Source organism: Hypanus sabinus, chromosome 15 (assembly GCF_030144855.1).
Source record: "Hypanus sabinus isolate sHypSab1 chromosome 15, sHypSab1.hap1, whole genome shotgun sequence".
NCBI classification, from domain to species: Eukaryota; Metazoa; Chordata; class Chondrichthyes; order Myliobatiformes; family Dasyatidae; genus Hypanus; species Hypanus sabinus.
Genome location: NC_082720.1, coordinates 71,859,320 through 71,883,875, shown reverse-complemented (window position 1 = coordinate 71,883,875; position 24,556 = coordinate 71,859,320). Strand labels below are relative to the sequence as shown.

The 24,556-nt window shown below is 42.1% G+C and overlaps 1 protein-coding gene across 1 annotated transcript in view; it reads left to right on the top strand.

The window, feature by feature from the left end:
- LOC132405592 (vascular endothelial growth factor C-like) overlaps nt 1–24,556 on the top strand; it is a 74,074-nt gene that overhangs the window by 26,733 nt on the left and 22,785 nt on the right. Inside the window, exon 2 of the mRNA XM_059990522.1 lies at nt 23,352–23,562. Coding sequence (XP_059846505.1) covers nt 23,352–23,562 — 211 coding nt within the window. The remainder of the gene's footprint in view (nt 1–23,351; nt 23,563–24,556) is intronic.

Here is a 24,556-nt window from a genome sequence, read left to right as displayed (position 1 = left end):
AATCATCTCTAGATTACTTATAATGCCTAATACAATGTAAATACTATGTAAATAGTTGTTATGCTGTATTGTTTAGGGAATAATGACAAGAGAAAAAAAGTCTGTACATGTTCAGTACAGACACAACCATTGTAGCTCTTCTGGGAACACTGATGCTGCCTCAGCATCAGCTGATCCCGAATCTCCCGTGATCTTTAAGTTCTTGAGGCTATAGCGCTTTACACAGCTAGTCAGCCATCCCTTACTAGCTTTAAACTCCTTCCTCTCGCTCACAACACAAGTAGTGAATGAGCGAGACGTGAGGCGAACAATGCTGAAACAATGAGTGCTGGGTTTTCCCGATCCACGGTCGGTTGAATCTGTGCGTGCAGAACCCGCAGAAAAGGAGGGCCAACTGTACTTTAATTCCTGGAATCATTCTTGTGAACCTTCTCTGGACCCTCCACAATGCCAGCACATCTTTTCTTAGATAAGGGACCCAAAGCTGCTCATAATACTACAAATGCAGTCTGAACAATGCCTTAAGAAAACCTCAGCATTACATCCTTGCTCGTATATTCTGGTCCTCTTGAAATTAATGCTAACATTGCATTTGCCTTCCTTATCACTGACTCAGCCTGCAAGTTAACCTTTAGGGAATCCTGCACAAGGACTTCTATGTCCCTTTGCATCTCTGGTTTTTGAATTTTCTTCCCTGTTTAGAACATAGTCTACACCTTAATTCCTAGTACCAAACTTCATGACCATACACTTTCCTGCACTACATTCCATCTTCTACTTTGTTTTACATTCTCTATCCGTCTTTGTATCATCCGCAAACTTGACCACAAAGCCATCAATTCCATCATTCAAATCATTGATATACAACGTGAGAATAAGTGGTCACAGATTTGACCCCTGCGGAGCACCACTTGTCATTGGCAGCCAACCAGAAAGTGCACCCTTTTTCCCATTCTTTGCCTTCTGCCAGACAGCCAATCATCTTTCCATGCCATTATTTATCCTGTACCTTCCAAATTGCTCCTAGAAACTCCAGCCATTGCCATTCTGCCATCATCCTTGTTAGTGTTTCTTTCCAATCAACTGTATAATTACCTTTACTACATTGTTATACTGTTCCTTTACCTCAAGCTCCCTAATCAAATCCAGTTCATTACACAACACTCAATCCAAAATGAGTGTTCAATCCCCTAGTGAGCTCAACCAAGCTGCTCTTAAAAAGCCATTACCTGATTGTCACAATCTACCTACATGTTGATATCCTCCATGACTATTGTAGCATTATCCTTCTTACACAATTTTTCTACATCCATTGTAAATTGTTGCCCACATCCTGACCAATATACAACTCCCATCAGCTCAACTCCACCCACAATGATTCTAAGTCTTCTGATCCCATGTCAACTCAGCATGGCCTGGTGCTTTTGACCTTTGGGGCCACCCTCCTCCCCGCCTTCATAGCCAGCCATTGCTCAATAAATTGCCAGGCTTGACCTCTCTGAAGCACCAATGCCACCTTTACAAAATACTGGCAATAAACATGCTGCTGGTGATGTGTTCTAATGTAGCTGCTGATGTGTGAACCTGGAATCCAATTCATTTATTTACAGTTTGGACATTGTGGTGTAAGGTGTAAGGTATGGTCAGTATTTTTCTTTTGTCTAGATCCAGTGTTACACTGCTGTTAGATTAAACTCACTATTGAGCTAAAGATGGATTGGAAGATAGATGAGAGAGTCTGAATAGGACAATTAAATGTAAACCCTGCATTCCTCAATTTGGATGCCTCTCCCTCTTGTCCATCAAAAAAGTCAAAGTGAAGCTTATTGACAAGTACATATATGTTTGCAATGAAAAACTTCCTGGCTGCAGTATCACAGGCACATAGCGTCTTATAAGCAGCATTCCGAAGAAAACGTAAGTTAAATATAAAATATACACAATTCTTAAAAGGAAAAAAAAATTGGAAAAAAAGAACAAGTCCATTTTAGTGCAAAGTTGTCAGAAGTGTTGCTAAACTGTAGTAATTTGGGTTGTGCAGGTTGGCCCAAGAACCAAATGTTTGAAGGGAAGTAGCTATTCTTGAACCTTGTAGTGTGGGACTTCAGGCTTCTGTACCTCCTGTCTAAGCTGGCCTAGTCCGGATGATGGGGATCTTTGATGATAGGTGTTAGCTGTGTGAGGCAACACACCCTGTACATACCACCTATGGTGGGGAAGGATGTGGTCCTAATGTATTTGACAGAGTTGACTGCTTTCTTACATTCCTGAACATTTGAATAGACCATGATATGACCAGTCAGGAAACTTCCAACAGTACATCTATAGAAATTAGTCAGAATGAAAGAACTCTTCACCTGTTTGACACAATGGTGTGTACAGCAGGTCGGTGCAAATGTGGCCAATCTCACTCTGCATAGGAAGTCCCATTAACTACACCATATCATATTGTAGTACTATTCTCCTATGGCCATATGGAGGACTTTGTTGGATTATGGTCTTACTGAGCCATTTTGCTGTTCGACCAATGCGGAAACATCGGCGCTGTATTGAGAAGTTTCTAACCTTAAATAACCTCAATATTTGTAATACCGAAAAGTCTAGCTCACCTACAGAAGTGTTAACGATACTCTGTTCCAGATGCATGAATGAAGTAAAGCCTCATCAGAAAAAAATGAGGCAGATCCTATACAACTGCAGAATTATCATATCATAGTCAGAAGCTATTTTCCCCATCTGCTTGAATACTAGAGTCAGTACCAATCTTAATCATTTCATGTGCCCTGCAAAATTTTCTCCCTCAAATATCTATCCAATTCCCTCTTGACTCAGTTTTTAAGGATGGGATACACTTAGTAATAAGTATTCATAATCGATCAGATCATGTAAAGATAAACATAAGAGATTCTTCAGATGCTGGAAATCCAGAAGAACACATGCAAAATGCTGGAGGAACTCAGCAGGTCAAGCGGCATCTATGGAAATGAATGAACTTTTCATGCCAAGACCCTTCATTGGGACTAGAAAGGAAAGGAGAAGAAGCCAGAGTAAGAAGGTGTGTGAAGGAGCAGGTGACCCTTTACCTTTTCCATATATCATCTCCCAGCTTCTTACTTCATTCCCCCCACCACACCAAACTGGCTTCACCTATCATCTTCCAGCTCGAACTCCTTTCCCTCCTCCCCCTTTCCAGTCCTGATGAAGGGTCCTGGCCCAAAACGTCGACTGATTATTCATTTCCACAGATGCTGCCTGTCCTGCTGAGTTCCTCAAGAATTTTGTTGTCAGTCCCTGGTGCTGTATGCCTTCTTTCCGAACATGTAATTCATTAGGAGATGTGGATTGATAACAATAAGCAGCAGAAGACAGCATGGGGAAAACAAAACCTTTTGGATGCTGGAAATTTATTGAAAAAATATCAGTCTAGGGCTCTCACTCCATCCTCCTCTACAGAATTATTTCAGTGGAGTTTCATGGGATCAACACCATTCCCGAGGGACATGGTCTGTTCTTCAGTGTATTGCTGAGGGAGTGCTTCACTGTCACATGAGAAGTTAATCTATGATTCTATGTACCATCTTCAGTGGAGTTAAATGATTGTTCAAAGCACAGCAGAGAGTATTTCAGTAATGAATCCACACTTTGCCATACTACTGATTTTCAGATTTCAGCTGCTTTATCCTTTTAATTAGCTAACTCAAAGTGGCTGCACCTATTGATAGGCTGGTATAGAAGGCTTACAGCACGTTAGCTTTATTAGTTGAGCAGTTGGGGCACTGATTTATGTTGAAGCTCTGGTTAAACCAGTTCTGCATTCATTTCTGGCTATTGTAAGAAAGATGTCGAGGTCTATGGAGATGACTCCGAAGAGATTCACCAGGATGCTGCCTGGACTAGAGGACATGTGCAATAAGGAGAGTTTGGGCGAACTTGGGTTGTTTTCTCTGGAATGGCAGAGGCCGAGGGGAGACCAGTTAGAAATTTATAAAATAATGAGGGACATAGACAGAATAGGCAGACAGTATCTTTATCCCAGATTTGAAATGTTTAATATGAGAGGACATGTATTTAAAGGGAGAGGGGGAAGTTCAAAGGAAATGTGCAGGGCAAGATCTTTGCCCTTGAGTGGAAGATAGGAATGCACTGCCAGGGGTGGTGGCAGAGGCAAGTACGAAAGAGGCTTTAAAAAAGCCCTTGGTCAAGCAAATGTATATGCAGAGAATGGGGGGGGGGGGGGGTGGATATGGATAATACTTAAGCAGTTGGTATTAGATGTCCTTATCTTGTTAGTTTAGCACAGTGTTGTGGACCTATGATGTGCTGCTTTAACTTCTATGTTCCTCATTCATGGGACATTGCTATTGCTGGCCTGATTATCTTGTGGCCTTCTGCGCATTTCTAAGAATTGAATGTGTTGCTTGGGGTCGCTCTGATCAGAGCTCATTAGTGAGGGACAGTAAATAATAAGAGACATTTTCTTCTGGTCTTTGTGTTCATCATCTTGCACTTTTTAAAGACAGTTGTGAAGAAATGTTGTTGTGGGGCAGGAATCACATGCAGGCCACACCAAGGAAGGATGGCAGATTTCCATATCTGAAGAATGTTTCAGAACCAGGTGTTTGTTTTACCACTTCCAAATAGTTCCATGGTCATCAATACTGAGTCCAACTTTCATGCCGGTTTTAAGTTGACTTTAAGTTCCCTGTCTTCTGTGGTTAGAGTTCAGCCTGTGTTTCCAAATCAATAACCCAGTCTAACTGGATGTAGCTGCACAGTGCCAAAGCACCTGCGGGCATTGCACGGAAATGGAGTGTGAGGGACCAGGAGACACCCTGTGCAGAGTGAAAGGAAGTCAAAAGGCCAGACTTGTTGCACATTACATAAATATTTACTTCCTCAGAAATTAAGAAGCTTTGAAAAGATAGCAACGATTCCTTAAAATACTGCAACTAAAGAGCATACAGAGTTGAAACAAGTGACAGATATTGAATGTGGGCGTGTTACATATGCAGATGTGTGACATTAATGCTTTCAATTGTTCAATTTCTTCAAATGTCTTCAATTGTGATTTAAAGACAGCACGAAGATGAATCTATCCGCAAGAAAATTAATCTCATGGTTGTATATGGTGACGTATATTTACTTTGAAAATAAATTTACTTTGAACTTTAAGACTGAACACCATATCCACTGCAGAATTAATAACAAAACAGCTCCAAAATGCAAATAGGAGATCTTTCAGGCCATCCTATCTGTGCTAGCTCTTTGGAAGATAATTCTTATTTATCACACTCCTTGACTTTTTTCCAGATGAACTAATTATACTGGATTCTGACTCATTTAAAACAACATTCCACAGTCACAAAGGCTTAGAGATTCATGCTGGATCTCGTGCAGTATACACATTGTAAAGTAGCAGCCTTTGAAGTTATTGGAAATACATTTTGGAATTGTGTGAGTTTGTTCTCCACTAAATTTTATGTTTAGCACATTGGTTGAGATTGAACAACACACACAAAGTGCAAGTGGAACACAGCAGGCCAGGCAGCATCTATAAGGAGAAGCACTGTCAACGTTTCGGTCTGAGATCCTTCGTCAGGACTAACTGAAAGGACAGGTAGTAAGAGATTTGAAAGTAGTGGGCGGGAGGGGGAAATGTGAAATGATAGGAGAAGACCGGACGGGATGGGATGAAGCTAAGAGCTGGAAAGGTGATTGGCGAAAGTGATACAGAGCTGGAGAAGGGAAAGGATCATGGGACGGGAGGCCTCAGGACAAAAAAAGGGGGAGGGGGGAGCACCAGAGGGAGATGGAAAACAGGCAGGACGATGGGCAGAGAGAGAGAAAAAAAACAAACAACTAAATATGTCGGGGAGAAGGGGCATTAATGGAAGTTAGAGATGTCTGTAGGCTTATAGTGGATATCAGTAGATAAGCCATCTCCAGAGATGGAGACAGAAAGATCAAGAAAGGGGAGGGAGGTGTCGGAAATGGACCAGGTAAATTTGAGGGCAGGGTGAAAGTTGGAGGCAAAGTTAATGAAGTCAACGAGCTCAGCATGCCTGCAGGAGGCAGTGCCAATGCAGTCGTCGATGTAGCGAAGGTATAGAAGGGGACGGATAATCGTATAGAGTTGGAACATGGACTGTTCCACAAAGCCAACAAACAGGCAAGCATCCGCAGGCATGCGGGTGCGCATGGCTACACCCTTGGTTTGGAGGAAGTGGGAAGAGCCAAAGGAGAAATTATTGAGAGTAAGAACTAATTCCGCTAGACGGAGGAGAGTATTGGTAGAGGGGAATTGGTTAGGTCTGGAATCCAAAAAGAAACGAAGAGCTTTGAGTCTGGAATCCAAAATTCCTTGTTGAGATTGAATTCTTTCTTCAAAAACTTTCCTTGGCTACCCACACAGTTATTCCGATGTTCCTGCCTAACTCAGTAAAATAAGCAGGTTTCAATACCAGCAGCTGGCAAAGTTTCCACGAGGCAGATCCCAGATAGAGGTGTTGGAATTTGCCAAAAACCAAGACAAAAACAATTGTAACTCTAGAAGCACCCACAGGTGGTACTGATTTTCCTTCCTATCAATAGTGCCAAGGCGAGGAAGCAAATATCACTCATGTTTGCCAGTCTAAGCAGTAATAAATTGGAACACACACAAAATGCTGGTGGAACACAGCAGGCCAGGCAGCATCTATAGGGAGAAGTGTCCTGACGAAGGGTCTCGGCCCGAAACGTCGACAGCGCTTCTCCCTATAGATGCTGCCTGGCCTGCTGTGTTCCGCCATCATTTTGTGTGTGTTGTTGTTTGAATTTCCAGTATCTGCAGATTTCCTCACGTTTGCTAAGTAATAAATTGGAGAAGTTTATGTTGAGCACTTCAACAGCCATTCACAGTGCTTACAATTTTTAAGCAGATATTAATAGGTTAATCCCATGTAACAGACAATTGAAAGTTAAACAGTATTTGGTCAGAAAAGGTTTATGAGCTTATGGGTTACTTATTGCCCGTTACGCCACTGGTATTTAGGGCAGCAATGGAGGTCCTCTATCTTTGGAGGTGTTCAGGGCTTCCTTCAACATGCCCCCACCTTAGATTCCTCCATATACCTGTCTAGTAGTCTCTTAACAACCAGTCGGAGTTGTTAGCCCTCAGCTGAACCCCTGAACCTAGAGGACCAGTGAACCACTCTTAGTCTGGCCTCTACCCTTTGATCTTTTTGGCATGGGTGATTCAACCAAAGCACAAGACCCTGACTCTAGCCAACATAATTCTCCAGGTCATTGAGGCATGCAAGCCTCCAAACCACGGCAAGGTTGTGATCTTCTTGGAGGAAGGTTATGGCCTGAACACTAGAAAATGGGACAAAATCGGATGCACTCTTCATTGGCATGGACCATTTGGGTTAATAGGCCTGTATCCGTACTGTAGCACTCTAAGACTATGTCCTGGCAGTTATTCAGAATCTGATACATTTGCAAACTTTACTGTTTGAAAAATTTACCCCAGAATGAGCTTTTGGGATCTAGCCGCAACCAGCAAATTTATTGTTCATCACTCATTGCCTTTGAGAGGCACTGAGAAGCCACTGTCTTGCACTATTGCAATTTTTCTGGTGTAGTTATCTCTCACTGTGCTATTGGGTAGGGAATTCTAGGATTTAGACAAAATGATAATGAAGTGTCAGATAAAAGATAAGATTAAAGATAAAGATTAGTTTTATTTCTCACCTGTACATCGAAATTACAGTGCTGTTTTTTGTCAAATCAGTGCACTAACTGCCAGACTACTGTGCCTATCCTGTGGTACCGTGCATCTTAGAAGGAAATTCATTTTTTGTGACATACATTCCCATGTAATTGTCTTTGCCAATGGTAGAGGTAAGGATGAGTAACTGCAGTGTATTTCACAAATGGTAGAATTTTTTTTCATTGAGATAAAAGTATAATCTACCATTTTCCAAATGCATGGAACAGGCCCTTTGAGCTCTGCCGCCCATCAATCTCCTGATTTAATCCTGGCCTAATCATGGGACAGTTTACAATGGCCAGTTAACTTACCAACTGGTAAGTCTTTGGACTGTGGGAGGAAACCAGGGCTCCTGGGGGAAACCCACGTGGTCATGGAGGGAATGCACAAAAACTCTTTACAGGCAGTGGCGGGAATTGAACCCAAGTCACTTGTGCTGTAAAGTGTTGTGCTAACCACTATGCTACTGTGCTCCCATCAGTGAGCAGTGATGGATGGGTTACTGGTCATACAGAGGCAAGAAAATTTGCAGATGCTGGAAATCCAAGCAACATGAAAGGTCTTGGGGCGGCACGTCAACTGTTTACTCTTTTCCATAGATGTTGCCTGGCCTGCTGACTTCCTCCAGAATTTTGTTTGTGTCACTAATCATACAGGCTATATTGTCCAACCTGGTGTTGAGCTCCTTGAAAGTGGCTAGAACAACTCTTATCTAGCCAAATGGAGAGTAATTCAACACATCACTTATGTGTGTTGTGGATGATGTAGAAAGGCCTTGCTATATCAGGAGGGGAGTAGATCACCACAGGATAGGCAGCTTCTGACCTGATCTTTTAGCCACAGAATTCATATAACTGGTCTAGATGAGCTTCTGCTCAATGATAGTGAGGCACACAGCAATGGCTGTGTTGTCACTGATTGTCAAAGTAGCTAGATTGTATTGGACCAGTAGAGGATGAGGAATGAGGCAAATCTAATGCTTTCAGCTGTTTTATTGGATGTTCATCATAGTACAGGACAGACATGGCCTGTCTGGACCAGCAATCAAGGCAGAGACAGGACAAAGGAACTGAAATAAATTGTACGTGCTGTAATAGCTCTAACAAAGGAACATGAGCTCATGGTTTGGTTTTATACTGCAAGCCAACTTGGGCTAGTTTATATAAGAAACCAGTTTAGCAGGTACTTCACACAAAATGCTGGAGCAACTCAGCAGACTGTCGTGAGAGGAATGTACAAATTCATTACAGACAATGGCAGCATTGGACACAAGTAGCTGGTGCTGAAATAGTGGTACACCAACCACAGTGAATGGCACCCCAACTAGGGATATGATAAGGTCTGGAGCTGAGAGCACAGGTGACTAAGTTATTTGTGAGAAAGTGCCACTTGACAACACAATCAGCTGATGATTGCAAGTGGACTGGCCGGGCAGTAATTACGAGAATCGATTTATCTCATTGTTTGTGGATAGGACATAAGCGGACAATTTTCCGTACTGTTGGGCAGCAGCTGCCAGTGCTGTAACAGAACATAAGCAACATGGCTAGAGGCACTGTTCGTACTGTAGTGCAGGTCTCCTGTACTACAGCTGGCATGTTACCTGGTCCCATTTTGTGCTCTCAGACATCTCTTGACATCACATGGAGTGAATTGGTTGGAGCACTCCATCTTCAATGATGGGGATCTGCAAGGAGTTGGATCAGTTGGATCATCGACCTGATACTTCAGATAAGAGTGGTTCTGTCACACTGGACAGCAAACTTTTTCAAAAGTTTTGCTTTCTCAAGTTTTTCAAGGTTATGAAAGACTGCTTGAAGCTGATCACAAATATGATTTTGGATGACTTGTATCACATAGGAACTTAAGAAACAAGAAATGCACTTTTATTGAATACGGTGTGTTTAATTGTATAATCGTACTGGAGCTTTGCGATAGTTCAACTAAATTAAAAATGTTTTGTTGATTATTTTCATTTGTACTGAGAGACTGCGGCTTCTCATTTAAGAGTCCAACAATAATCAGCCAGCATTGATGGATTCCAGTTGCCCTGATACCATTTCTCCATGAGCACAATGTCCTGGTGAAACCATTCACCATGCTCATCATTGACCACGTCAAGATTTTCAGGGGAATGGATCTAAGTAGGAATACAGAAACTGGATCTTTCATGACATCTTGTTGTTCATGGTTCTGTAGGACTGAAGCATGTTGTCAACTAGCTGCACTATAGTTTGGTGCTCTGTAGTCGCCAAGAAAATTTTCAACAACATGTTTGAATGCCTTACATGCAACTTTCTCTGGTCCCACTAGAAGTTCTTCAAATTGCCTGCCATTGATGACCTGTTTGATTTGTAGACCAAGCAAATGTCTTCCTTAATCTTGGTATCAGTTATTCTTGGAAGCATCTGTCTCAAATATCAATATCCTTCATAGAATTTTTTGTACTTGGTGACAACAGTTTCCATAAGACCATAAGATATAGGCGCAGAATTAGGCCATTTGGCCCATCGAGTCTGCTCCACCATTTCATCATGGCTGATTCAATTTTCCTCTCAGCCCCAATCTCCAGTTTTCTCCCTGTATCCCTTCATGACCTGATCAATCAAGAAGCTATCAACCTCTGCCTTAAATATGCATATAGGCTTGGCTTCCACAGCTGCCTGTAGCAAAGAATTCCACAGATTCACCACTCACTAGCAAAAGAAATTCCTCCTCATCTCTGTTGTAAAAGGATGCCCCTCTATTGTGAGGCTGTCAGCTCTGGTCTTAGATTCTCCCACCAAAGAAACATACTCTCCACATCCACTGTATCAAGGCTTTTCATCATTTAATAGGTTTCAATGAGGTCACCCCTTATTCTTCTGAATTCTAGTGAATACATGCCCAGAGTCATCAAACACTCTTCATAAGACAAACCCATCAATCCTGTAATTATTTTCATGAACCTTCGTTGAGTCCTTTCCAATTTCAGCACATCCTTTCTAAGAGGCCCAAACTGCTCACAGTACTCCAACCGAGGCTTCACTAGTGGTTTATAAAGTTTCAACATTATATCTTTGATTTTATGTTCTTGGCCTCTTGAAATTAATTCTAACATTGCACTTGCCTTCCTCACCACAGACTCAATCTGCAAATTAATCTTTACGGAATCCTGCACAAGGACTCTCAAGTACCTTTGCACCTCAGTTTTTCGTATTTTCTCTCCATTTAGAAAATAGTCAGTCCTTTCATTTCTTCTACCAAGTGCATGACCGTATATTTCCTGACTCTGTATTTCATCTGCCATTTCTTTCCCTAGTATCCTAATCTGTCTGTGTCCCTCTATAGAGTCTCTACTTTCTCAAAACTACCTGCCCCTCTTTCTATCTTCATATTGTCCACAAACTTTGCAACAAAGCCATCAATTCCATCATCCAAATCATTGACATATAACATAAGAAGAACCAGTCCCAATGCAGACTCCCTGTGGAACACCACTAGTCACTGGCAACCAGCCAGAAAAGGCTCACTTTATAACCACTCTTTACCTCCTGCCAGTCAGCCTCTGCTTTATCCATGCTACAACCTTTCCTGTAATACCATCGACTTGTAGCTGGTTAAACTGTCTCATGTGAGGCACCTTGTCAAAGGTCTTCTGAAAATCCAAGTAGACTACGTCAACCGATTCTCCTTTATTTATCCTGTGTATTACTTCAAAGAACTCCCAACAGATTTGTCAGGGAAGATTTTCCCTTGAGTAAACCATGCTGACTATTGACTATTTCATCATGTGCCTCCAAGTACCCTGAGACTTCATCCTTAATAATCGACACCAACATCTTCCCAACAATTAAGGTCAGAATAACTGGCCTATAGTTTCTTTTCTTCTGCCTCTCTCCCTTCTTGAAGAGTGGAGTGACATTTACAATTTTCCAGTCTTCCGGAACCATTCCAAAATCTAGTGGTTCTTGAAAGGTCATTACTAATGTCTCTATGATCTCTTCAGCCACCTCTTTAAAAAATTTTGGGGAGTACATCACCTGGTCCAGGTGATTTATCTAACTTCAGACCTTTCAGTTTTCCAAGAACCTTCCCTCTAACTTCACACACTTCATGCCCCTAACACTTGGGACGTCCACCATACTGCTAGTGTCTTCCACAGTGAAGACCGATGCAAAATACTTACTCAGTTTGTCTGCCATTTTATTGTCCCCTATCCAGCATCATTTCCAGTGGTCTGATATCCACTTTCACCTCTCTTTTATGCTTTACCCTTGCAGTCTTGAACTCAGTCATTCTGCTTTTGTCTTTGACAAACACAAGTCTCTGACTAAGTCATTTAATTCAGATAGAGTTGGCATATGAGGCCCACTTGACATAAAGGGTTCAAGATCTGTATCTGTATCAGTGCCAATTTCCATTTCTAGCTTGTGCATCATCATGGCTTCTTCGTCTGCTCCTCTAGACCCCATGTCTCTGTTGGGTGGTTTGGGTACTGCAAGACTATTGTAATGCAGCTCAGGTATCATGGCTGAAGGGAGATTGGGGTATTCAATGGATTTCTTGCAAAGAAACCAGACACACTGGTCAGGCTCAAGTAGCAGTTTGCCAGATGGTCCTTCTGTTCTTGCCATATCATCAAGATAGTGAACAGGATTGACTTTTGAATAGCTCTGAGCCAAGCTCTAAGATCAACAACTCACATTGTGCAACAAATGTGAGGAACCCAGGATTTGTCTTGGTCCCCAATTTTACACCCAAAGTAGAGCTCATAGGCTTTTTAAATAAGAGGAGTCGTGCTCTGTCTTTGATATTTAAGCATGTACTTGCCACAAATATAACAGAAACTATTGTGGCTGTTGCATCATTAGAGAGACATTTTGCTATCACAAATACTAATGAAAATTAGTATTTACTTTACGAAAATACAATTACTTTATTATAATGAGTACACACAATAAGCTATGGATGTAGAGCATGCACATCAATGTGAATGCAAACTGATGTACATGTAAACTTAATCCATAGAGCAGTGTGTGTATGATACCATTATAGCCTTTCTAAAAACAGTCCTGCCCCATGCAGCATCCATCCTGCCTTAGCCTGCTCAGGAATGCCTGGACAAGATAGGAACTTTTAAGCTTACATTGCGGGCAACATTTCAATTGACTTGAATTATGAATTGAAATAAGAAATATAGCCAATAAAAGAAAAACAGGTGATCAGGAAATTTCATGGTGATTTTCATGATCCGTAGCCTAAAAACCAAAAGATACACCCAAAGGTATTCAGGAAGCAAAATCTTCGTTGTCCAGTGTTATTCAGAGTAGTGAAGCCCATACTAACTTCTTTCATCTCTTCTAACCTTTTCCCTTGTCAGATAATATTTTTGTGATTCATGCTCAGTCAGTGTTCAACTCATTAGGTTGCGTGTTAATCCCAGCTCTCTTGCTGAATAGCTGTAGGTCACTTGCCAGCTTTGTACAAACTGTTCCGATGTTCCACATTGCCAGTGTAAGAACAGCCAACTTCTTCCATTTGCCTGCTGCTGTGATGGGTGTTAAGCAAAAGCTCAATGTTCCCAGCAGCTGGAATGTGGCAGATCAACACTTTAATAGCCAGGGCTGTCTGCTGTCGGATGACCAGCTGACCTGAGTGGCGTAATACTCTCTCCCGCCACTGGGGGCAACGAAGTTTATTCATTATACGTCATGTTGTAAGATGTGGGCGGCCATGGTCTTTCCAGGACCATGATTGCCCTTGGCAAATTTTTCTACAGAAATGGTTTGCCATTGCCTTCTTCTGGGCAGTGTCTTTACAAGATGGGTGACTCCAGCCATTATCAATACTCTTCAGAGATTGTCTGCCTGGTGTCAGTGGTCACATGACCAGGACTTATGTGCACCAGCTGGTCATATGACCATCCTCCACCTGCTCCACCACCCCGATCAGGCTTCACAGCACCCTGATCAGGGGACTAAGGACACTTTGCCCAAGGGTGACCTTCAGGCATGCAGAGGGAAGGAGTGCCTTACACCTCCTTTGGTAGAGTCACATCCTCCACCCCACCACCCAATAAGCAGTGCTAATCCATCTAGGGTAATGACTTGAAGCCACTGGCTCATACAGTGTATTAATGTTCTGCAGTGAGGCTGCAGCATCCTCCGGTGCACAAGCCAGGACAGAACTTAGAAAGCCCCGGCTGTACGAGCACTAAGATTACTTCAGCATCGCTAACTGGTTCCAATGTAATGCACAATATGTTTAGCACCATCCCAGTTGCAGGAGTTAATGGAAAGATGAACTCGTTTTAACATCAGTGATTGTAGGGAGTTGTAGATGGAGAGCAAATACAGTACTTGTGGGGTGGATTTCGGTGGGACGAGCAGTGACGACGTGGACATGCGGAGCACAGGGAGTAAGTGTAACTTTGTGGAGCTGGCGATGACTGTGTGTTAGACAAATGGTGACTATTGTATATGGAGCCGTGCGGGAGAGGTGTTATACACATGGAGATGAATTGTGACTGTGTTTGGATGCTACTCCAATGACTGGGGAAATGTTTGGTGCCCAGTTGCTGTTGTGAAGATATTATTCATTTGCAGATAGGGAACTCTCTCTTCTCTGCTACCTGTATCAGTGATAGGAGGGGGTTGCTTTTTGTATTCGTGTATGGAATTTGTGTGTTAATGACAACACCAGTACTTAGTCTCCATGCATATTAGCCTTTGCAAAGGCAGTGGTGAGTTGCTGTCATCAACCGTTGGAATCTCTTCTAGTGGAGTTACTTCCACAGTGCTGTTGGGGAAGGGTCCTAGGATTTAGACTCAGTGATAAAACAGTGAGGTATCATCAGGTCAGGATGGGGCATCGCTTCAAGTGGAATTTCCTGGTAGTGGTGCTCCATTGTGCCTGCCGCCTTTGCCTCTCTTGCTGGTGGAGATCGGGCAGTTCAGATGTGTTTTTGGAGTAGTCTGGACTAGTAATTACAATACATTTCAGAATCAGAATCAAGATCAGGCTTAATATCACTAGTATATGTTGAGAAATTTGTTGATCTGTGGAAACAGTAGATTGCATAATTAAATAAGTTGTGCAAAAAGAAAGAAAACTGCATAGTGATCATGAGTTCAGAAATGTGATGGTGGAGGGGAAGAAGCTGTTCCTGAAACATTAACTGTGTGCCTTCAAGCTCCAGTACTTCCTCTTTGAGTGTAGCAATGAGAAGAGGGCATGTCCTGTGTGATGGGAGTCCTTTATGGCGGATTCCATCTTTTTGAGCCATTGCCTTTTGAAAGTGTCCTTGATGCTGGGGAGTCTAGTGCCCATGAAGCAACTGGATAAGTTTACAACTTTCTGCAATGTTTTCCAATCCTGTGAAATGGCCCCTCCATACCAGACAGTGATGCAACCAGTTAGAATGCTGTCCACTGTACATCTGTAGAAATTTGCAAGTGTCTTTAGTGACTTACCAATTCTTCTCAAACTCTTATTGAAATACAGCTGCTGTCGTATCTTCTTTGTAATTGCATCAAAATGTTGGGCCCACAATAGATTCTCAGAGACGTTGACACCCAAGAACTTGAAACTGCTCACCATTTCAACTTCTGATTGCTTGATGAGGACTGGTGTGTATTCCCTTAAGTTCCCCTTCCTGAAGTCCACAATCAGTTGCCTGGTCCTACTATCATTGAGTTCAAGCTTGTTGCTGCTACGCCGCTCAGCCAAATGATCTACCTTGCCTTATATAGTTCTAGATCACTGGTCTTGAATGCCACAGATCTAACCCTCAACAGACTATAGATTTGCTGTTTATCCGCAGCTTCTGGTTTGGGTATGTCTGGTATGTTCTCATTCACAGAGGACTAGACGAAGACAGTGACAACTGTGGTGTACTCATTCAGGCACATCTGATGAACTGGAGAGGTTGCAGTACTGTGTGCTGATGGTGAAGTGAATGAATATTTAGCATGAAAAAAAATATCCTTTTTTATTGATGTTGTTCCTGTTTAGCTACAAGAAGGGTGTCAATAAGATTGGAAGAGTGCAGAAAACATTTAGAAGGATGTTGTCAGGATTTGAGGAGCTGAGGTATATGGCAAGGTTGAATAGGTTAGGACTTTATTCCCTAAACATAGGAGAAAGATGGGAGATTTGATAGAGGTATACAAAATTATGACAGGTATAGATGGGGAAAAGCCAGCAAGCTTTTTCCAGTGAGGTTGGTTGAGACTAGAGGTAGGGGTCATCGGTTAAGAATGAGAGTTAAGAAGAATCTGAGAGGGAGCTTCTTCACTTAGAGGCTGGTGCAAGTGTGGAACATGCTGACAGTGGAAGCGGTGGTTGGTTAAAAGAAGTATAGGGGGGGTATGAGGGCTATGGTCCAGATGCAGGTCGATGGCACTAGGCAGAATAAAAATTCAGCAGGGAGTAGATGGGCCAAAGGACCTGATTTTGTGCTGTGGCACCCTATGTGCTGCCGCTGGATGGTACGACTTTGTCCTGGGTGGTGTTGTGCTTCTTGAGAATATGTTGGAGCCACACTCACTGAGTTAAGAGAAAAGCATGCTATCACAGTGCCATGGTTGGCAGGTTTGTTTTGGAGAGATTCTGTGAGTATGTGGAGCTGTTCTTGGGCTGATTACAACAGGGAGTCACTGTAACACTCAGAGCAACCAGAAGGTCCCTCCTTTTTCTTTTCTTTTCAGACATCAAAACACTAAGAATTGGCTGTGGAAAAGGATCCCAAAATGTATTTTGTTTTAAACTTCCCCAGATGAGAGACACCAACACATATATCCACAAAGTCATTCGCTTTTCAATTGGACCATGATATTTCTCGATTTCAGTTCAGAAGACTGACTCATTTTGTCTCGTGCATATTTCTGTTTTTCACATCAGCTGTCCACGTGTGCAAGTGCTTTGCTGCAGAGCTATAAAAGTTGAGCTGCTTCGTGAATCAAAGATTTGCTCCTAGCTTGTGTTGTTCCGTCTGTTATCAATTAGCAGTGGAAGTGGTGCTGTTTAGCAGTGATTTGTTCAAATAATGACATAGACGTGTGTCCTGCTTTAAATTAGTGAACCCAAAGGCTAAATAACGCGTGTTTATTCTCCCCCATTCTTGCACAAAGGGAGACCAGATGTTGTCACGCCGACATGGTCTCAGAGATAATCCTTACTAGAAGTGCAGCCATTTTCCATAGTCACTGAGACTTCATACACAAGCTGAAGAATATGCTACTTGGTTAGTGCTGTGGTAAGAATATTCAAAGCGGCAGTTAAATCTGACTTTAAAAGCTGATGTTATCTCCTCTGTACCAGGCTAAAGTACAGCTGATAGTGCAACATTAATAGTTATTGAGTTGTAGGGAAAGGTTGAATAGGTTAGGGCTTTATTCCCTAGTATGTCGGAGAATGAGAGGAGATTTACTAGAGTTATAAAAATTATGAGGGGTATCAATAGGGTAAGTGCAAGTTGGCCTGTTCCACTGAGAATGGGTGAAATTAGAACTAGAGGTGAAAGGTGAAGTGTTTAAGGAAACCCTGAATCAGAATCAGGTTTATTATCACTGGCATGTGTCGTGAAATTTGTTAACTTAGCAGCAGCAGTTCAATCCAATACATAATAGAGAAGAAGAATAAATAAATAATAACAGTAGATGTATATTGAATAGATTAAAAATTGTGCAGAAAACAGAAATAATATATACTTAAAAAGTGAGGTTGTGTTCAAAGGCTCGATGTCCATTTAGGAATCAGATGGCAGAGGGGAAGAAGCTGTTCCTGAATCACTGAGTGTGTGCCTTCGGGCTTCTGTATCTGCTACCTGATGGTAACAGTGACAAAAGGGCATGCCTTGGGTGCTGGAGGTCCTTAATAATAGATGCTGCCTTTCTGAGACACGGCTCCTTTAAGATATCCTGGGTACTTTGTAGGCTGGTACCCAAAATGGAGCCGACTAAATTTACAACCTTCTGCTGCTTCTTTCGGTCCTGTGCAGTAGCACCCCCCCCACCCCCCAAAATACCAAACAGTGATGCAGCCTGTCAGAATGGTCTCCACGGTACATTTATAGAAGTTTTTGAATGTATTTGTTGACATTCCAAATCTCTTCAAACTCCTAATGAAATATAGTTGCTGACTTGCCTTACCTGAAGGGGAGCTTCTTCACGCGGACTGTGGTGAGAGCGTGGAACAAGCTGCCAGCAGAAGTGGTGGATCCAGGACTGATTTCGATATTTAAGATAATCTTGGGTTGGTACATGGATGGGAAGAGCATAGATGGTTATGGTCCAGGTGCAGACCAATAGTAATGGGCAGAATAATGGTTCAGCATGGACTAGATGGGCTGACAGGCCTGTTTCTACATTGTTGCGTTCTATGACTATATTCTATAGATTTATTAAAAAAAATTAATGAAATATATATCTTTAGGAACTTGATCATTTCAGCATTAGAATTTCAAATAAGGGGCCATAAGTTTGACCAAATATGCTGATAATGTTTACATCAAGAGAGATGTTATGCAATTAAACTGAAGACGCTGTATAGTCATTGGCTCTAACACGATGTCGGAATGGAGTTTGAAGCTAACTCCTTGTGCGTTTTGGCACTGATGCTCTTTCTGGTGATCAAAGCCAAGACATTGACTGCTATTTTGCCATTACGATCTCCCAGTTGTTCAGACGTCCGGTCATTCTGATCCCCACGGAGGTCTGAGGGACAGTCAATGTAAAGGATGGTGTCACTGCAACAGACAAATGCCAAAAAATGTAGATTCACAGGGAATTTGTTTCTGCAGCCAAGTAAATACTTCATTAAAACTGAACTTGCTTTGACTACATTTTTCCCGAGGTCATCTTTGCTCAAGCAATAAGGTTGGGATTTGCAGAGAAAGCATTTGCATTTATTTACCAACTTTCACTGCCTACATCAAAGCGCATTATACATAGTAAACTTCTCCTGAGATTTAGTCAGTGTTGGTGTTCAGGAAACGTGGAAACAGATTTGCAAGGAAGTGAGCTTCAAGCAGCTGCAGGGGCAGTAAATCACTAGATCACCTGGGGAATTTTCCTAACACTAGCTGAAGACTGAGGTCAGTTTATGCATAAAACAGCATCTCTGTGAGTCCAGCATTCTCTCTGGAGAGAATAAAGTGGATATTGAAAGTGCAGTCTTCTCTCTCAGAAGAGATAATGCTACCAACATCTGTCACAGTGTGAGCCTTTCTTTCACTTAATGAGCTGAGAGGTTGGTGTTGGGGAGAAGGATGGTATTTAATTGCCCATGGCAGAAGGCAGTGAACAACCTTCTTGAAACACTTCATCGATGATGGTTTTCAGTGATAAATTATAAAAGAGGGACCATAAGACATAGGAACAGAATTAGGCCATTTGAAACATCAGGTCTGTTCCACCATTGAATCATGGCTGAATTATTCTCCCTCTCAACCCCATTTTCTGCCTTCTCCCCATAACCTTCAATGTCCTTATTAGTAAAGAATCTATCAACCTTTGCTTTAAAAATACCCAATGATTTGGACTTCACAGCCGCCTGTGGCAATGAACTCCACAGGTTTACCTCTCTTCCCCCCACCTCCCCAGCTAAGAAGTTGTTCTTCATCTTGGTTCTAAAACTACCACAGAGTTTGTCAGCTTAACGTTAACAAAGCTATAGTCTGGGATGAGTTAGTCACATGCTACAACATTCCAGCAACTAAGTCAAAGTAGTTCCACCTAAGACACACCACTATTGTGAGAATTTTATAATAGGACCGTGTTTTTATAGGATAATCATTTATATAGTAGTACTTATATTTACATAGGGTGGTCCAGTAGCATGTTAGTGTAACACTTTACAGTGCCAAAGATCAAAAGACAAATGTTCAATTCCCGCTGCAGTAAGAAGTTTGAATGTTCTCTCTGTGACCTGGTGTGTTTCCCATGGGTGCTCCTCTCTTCTTTCACATTCCAAAGATGTACAGGTTAGGGTTAGTGACTTCTGGGCATGCTATGTTGGCACCAGAAGTGTGGTGACAGGTGCGGGCTGCCCCCATCTCAGATCGTGTTCGTTTTCGACGCAAACATTGCATTTGATGTTGCTCTTTAAATTCCTCTTTTGATGTTTCAATGTACTTGTGACAAATTAAGCTGATCTTAATTTTAATCTTAGTAGGACATCTGAAGGTTCTGTCACTCTCACAGTCAAAGGCCTTTCTCTGATAAGGGCATAGTTATACAAACAGTATAATTATAATTAAGTATAATTACACTGTCATAGGTAGGGTGTAAAAATCAGAAGGGAACTATTATGCTCTGGAAACAAGACAGTAAATTACTCCCAAAAATGATGATCATGCTTATAAACTTACAGCACAAAGAAAGTATGTGTCAACTTTTCTGAAGCAAACCCTTAAAGCAAAGTAGTTGATCAGCGGTTCCCAACCTGGGGTCCACGGACCCCTCAGTTAATAGTAAGGCTCCATGGCATAAAAATAGTTGGGAACATCTGGACTAGATGGAGATGAGCAAGATCATGAAGTGCTCTGACTGGATAAGGAGAATTTGTACTGAACAGTAGGTGGTCCAAGGACCACGGAAGGGGTTTAATATGATGAGTAAAATATATAGCATGATGGGTTTTATTTCAGAGACTAAAATCCAGACCTCTCTCTTTGCAAGGATCAGTCAGGGCTTTCAAAACAGAATTTATTTAGCTGCCTAATGGAAGTTAACTGGCAGCAGTCCCGATAAAGGCAAAAGGAATGGGGTTGACTGGTTTGTTTGATTGGGAGCCAACATAGATTCAATGGGCTGAATGACCACTTTTAAGCATAAGTGTTCTATATTTCTATCATCCAACTTGTTCCATCCCCCATCTTTTTTCCCATTTCCCTGTTTTATTACTGTAGTTACTTGGACTCTGTGACTAGAGAACCCATAAAAAGAGGCATTATCAGTGAAAATGTTTTTGGCAAATCCTTTACTCTTCATTCCAGCCTCTGTTTGCTCTTGGCCCCATTCATTACAGAATACTGACCACCAGACATTTGTTTAATGTCAACTGACTTGCTCTTAATGGATTCTGAACTTGAATGATTTTTGCAGCTCAAACTACTGTGTACGCTTTTAAGTTTTCAGATTAAAATTTTATATGAACATAAGCAATTCATAAATATCCAGTGGTGTCATAAAGTTATTGGACCAAAATCCAGGGCTATTCTGAGATCTGTTACCTTATGTTTCCATCTCTGGATAGAGAACTAACACTGCTCTTTTTGCAGCCTTGTGGAGAGGGTAAAAGAGGTTATTTCTTGTGTATTTTGCCAGGTTATTAGCTAACAGGCTACTGCAGAAACTTAACCATGAGTGCATGGGTTTCCTCCTGGTGCTCTGGTTTCCTCCCACATTCTAAAGATGTACAGGTGAGCAGCAGTGAATTGTGGGACTGCTATGTTGTGCCGGAAGCATGGCGACAATTGCAGGCTGACCTCATCATATCCTTGGTTTGTGTTGGTCACTGGTCCGAACGAAACATTTCACTGTATGCTTCGATGTTCATGCAACAAATAAAGTTGTTTTCTAATCTATTTTAATTGGGGAAATATTTTAAGATACCAGTGCATAAAATCTTCATTGGTGCTTGCATACATATAGCTGTACATAGTCGCATTAAAGTGGGTGCTGCAGGTCGCATAGCAGGTACTACAACGTTATTACAGATCGAGATGATCATGAATTTGGAGTTCAGTCCTGGCGCCATCTGTAAGGAATTTGTATATTCTCCCCATTGAACCGTGTACGTTTCCTGCAGGAGTTCCAGTTTCCTCCCACAGTCCAAAAGACCTACCAGTTAGTAGGTTATCCTGTGATATCCATTGAAAAGTATCCTGTGATTAGGCTGGTATTTGATAGGTGGGTTGCTAGGCAGTGTGGTTTGTTGGTCCATACTTTAACTCTAAATAAAGTCACATTGCAACCTTATGGCCTTACACTAACTGAAGGAATGAACCTTAGCTGATCTTTTCTTATCGGCTGGAAGTCCTGTCAATGTTTGATGGAAGGTCCAAGAGTGAGGGGACGGGAAAAGATTTGTTTGTGTGGAAATCATCTTTCACCCTTTGTGCTGCCAATAGAGATTGCACATTTGTTGACCTGCTTTAGTTCTTCACATTCTTCTGGAACATGTTCATTTTTTGTTTCTTTTCCTACTTCCCCACCCCTCACTTAATTGCAACATCTATCCTAACCGTCTGAACCCTTTCATTAATGTTATGCAGGTTATGATTTTAGTTATCTGGTTATATCTCTTGTCATCTCATGCTAATAATCACCTATCAGTTAACCACCTTGTGCTCTCCACTTTGCTGTTTTTACCTTCCCTCCTCTCTTTCATTTCCCTTTTAATATCTTGCTCCTCACTAACATGAGGAGCAGTCTGCACTTAAGTCACTTTCCTCCAGATGTGGCGCCTGAGTGCTGTCAACATCCTCATCTCCCAGTAGCTATATAAACCTTGAATGATGAGGATGATTATCATTATGTGCCATGTTGTATGATGTGGGTGATCATGGTCTTTTCATGACCATGATTGTTCTTCCCAACTTTTTTTTGATGCAAGTGGTTTGCCATTGCCTTTTTCTGGGCAGTGCCATTACAAGATGGGTTACCCCAGCCATTATCAATACTCTTCAGAGATTTTTGCCTGGTGTCAGTGGTCGCATAATCAGGACTTGTGATACATACCAGCTGCTCATACGACCATCCACCACCTGCTCCCATGGCTTCATGTGACCCTGATTGGAGGTAGGTGGGCAGGGGGGGGGGGGCTACACCTTGCCCAAGGGTGACCTGCAGGCTAGCAGAGAGAAGGAGCTCCTTACACTTCCTTTGGTAGAGTCATATCTCCTCCCACCACCCTGAATGATACAATGTTTTGGTATGTCTTACCTACTTATTTAGTATTTGTCCTAGCTTTTAAACTACTGTGTTGTTTAAACTCAACTGTTGTTTTAACAGTTGTTTAAACAGTTGTTTTTAACTCAACTGCTCTGTGCTGCCACTGCAAGCCTAATCCTTTCATGAGACCATAAAAAGAAGTAGAGGAACAACCATTTACACAGGTTACGCAGTATCTCTGCTCTCCAAAGATGATACCTGACCTGTTGAGTTCCTCCAGCATTTTGTGTTTGTGCCTCTGGATTTCCAGCATCTGCAGAATCTCTTGTGTTCATAAAAAGGATTATGCCTTACAGCTTCTCGAACCTTCTCTGTCATTCAGCATGACCCTGCCTAATCCAGCATCCCTCTTGCACTTTCTTGATCTTTCTCATGACACTTTGATTTACTTACTAATTGGAAATCCATCTATCTCAGCTTGAAATATACTCACATACACTGCCCCACAGGACTCTGCAGTCATGATTGGAACTACTTGAACTAAGGGGCTTTATCTAAAATTAAGCTGCTTCCAGGTACCTGGGCTATGAATTTGCTTGACTACAGGAATTTTAAAGAGGAATGCATGAAATAACATCTCCAATTTGCTCCTAGGGTTATATATTGCTCCTTGCCTTCTCCCCTCTAACGGTGGTAAATTCATCGTGTTCTCTTTGTTCCAGAGCCAGGCCACCAGCGAACTGGAGGACCAGCTGAGGTCTGCGTCCAGCATCACGGAGCTAATGGACATCTTCTACCCAGAGTACAGGAAGATCCACGAGTGCCTGCAGAGGAAATCCTCCGTGATGAAGCATGCACGGAGAGGGACTGAAGAAGTGGAATGGAAGGAGGCAGCGGCATTTACAGTGTTATGGAAAGAAGAAGATTTAAAAAGTGAGGAACAATGAGGCTTTGTTTACTATGAGATCTAGTAAGTTTAGAAAATAAGAGCAGAAAATGCTGGAAATACTTATCAGGTCAGGCAGAATCTGGAGAGAGAAACATGGTCAACTTTCCTAATTAAAACCTTTTAGCATTTTCTGATTTTATTTCAGATCCTTGGTCTCCTCCATATTTTTCTTTTGATCTACAAAGTAGTCAGGATGTCCCAGTTTTGTTTTGCAGCAAAGTCATGCTGTAGGGGAATTAAACAGCTAATTTTAGATTCAGATTCAGATTTAGTTATCACATGTACATCGAAACATACAGTGAAATGTGTCATTTGTGTTAACATCCAGCGCACCCTAGAATGTATTGGGGGCAGCCCGCGAGTGTGACTACACATTCTGATACCTAGATAGCATGCCCACAGTGTTCCACAGAACAACGCAAGCACCAGCAATGAGAACAACACATGGCAAAACAAAACCCATTCACACATACACACAGGCCTCCAATCACAGGACAGGCCAGCTCCGGGCCTTCAGTCCTTGTCCCTGAATTCTCAGACGTGCAGGCGTCGGCCCTCCAACTTTGGACTGACACCATGATCCCACAAACAGCAATGTGAGACTGAATGTTTGAAGCTGGCTGAAGAGTAAACGCCTGCCAAAATCCCAGGAGAAATCCTTGCTCTTCTTTAAACGATAGCAGAGTGGTTAGCACAACGCTTTACGGTACCAGTAACCTGGGTTCAATTCCTGCCACTGCCTGTAAGGAGTTTAAACGTTCTCCCCGTGACCGCATGGGTTTCCTCTGGGTGCTCCGGTTTCCTCCCACAGAGCAAAGGTGTACCAGTTAGTAGGTTAATTGGGCATTGTAAATTGTCCTGTGACTGGGCCAGGGTTAAATTGGGGGTTGCTAGTCCGTGTAGCACAAAGGGCCGGAAGGGCCTATTCTGCACTGAATCTCAATTTTTAAAAACGGCATTGCAGAACTTTTAAATTTC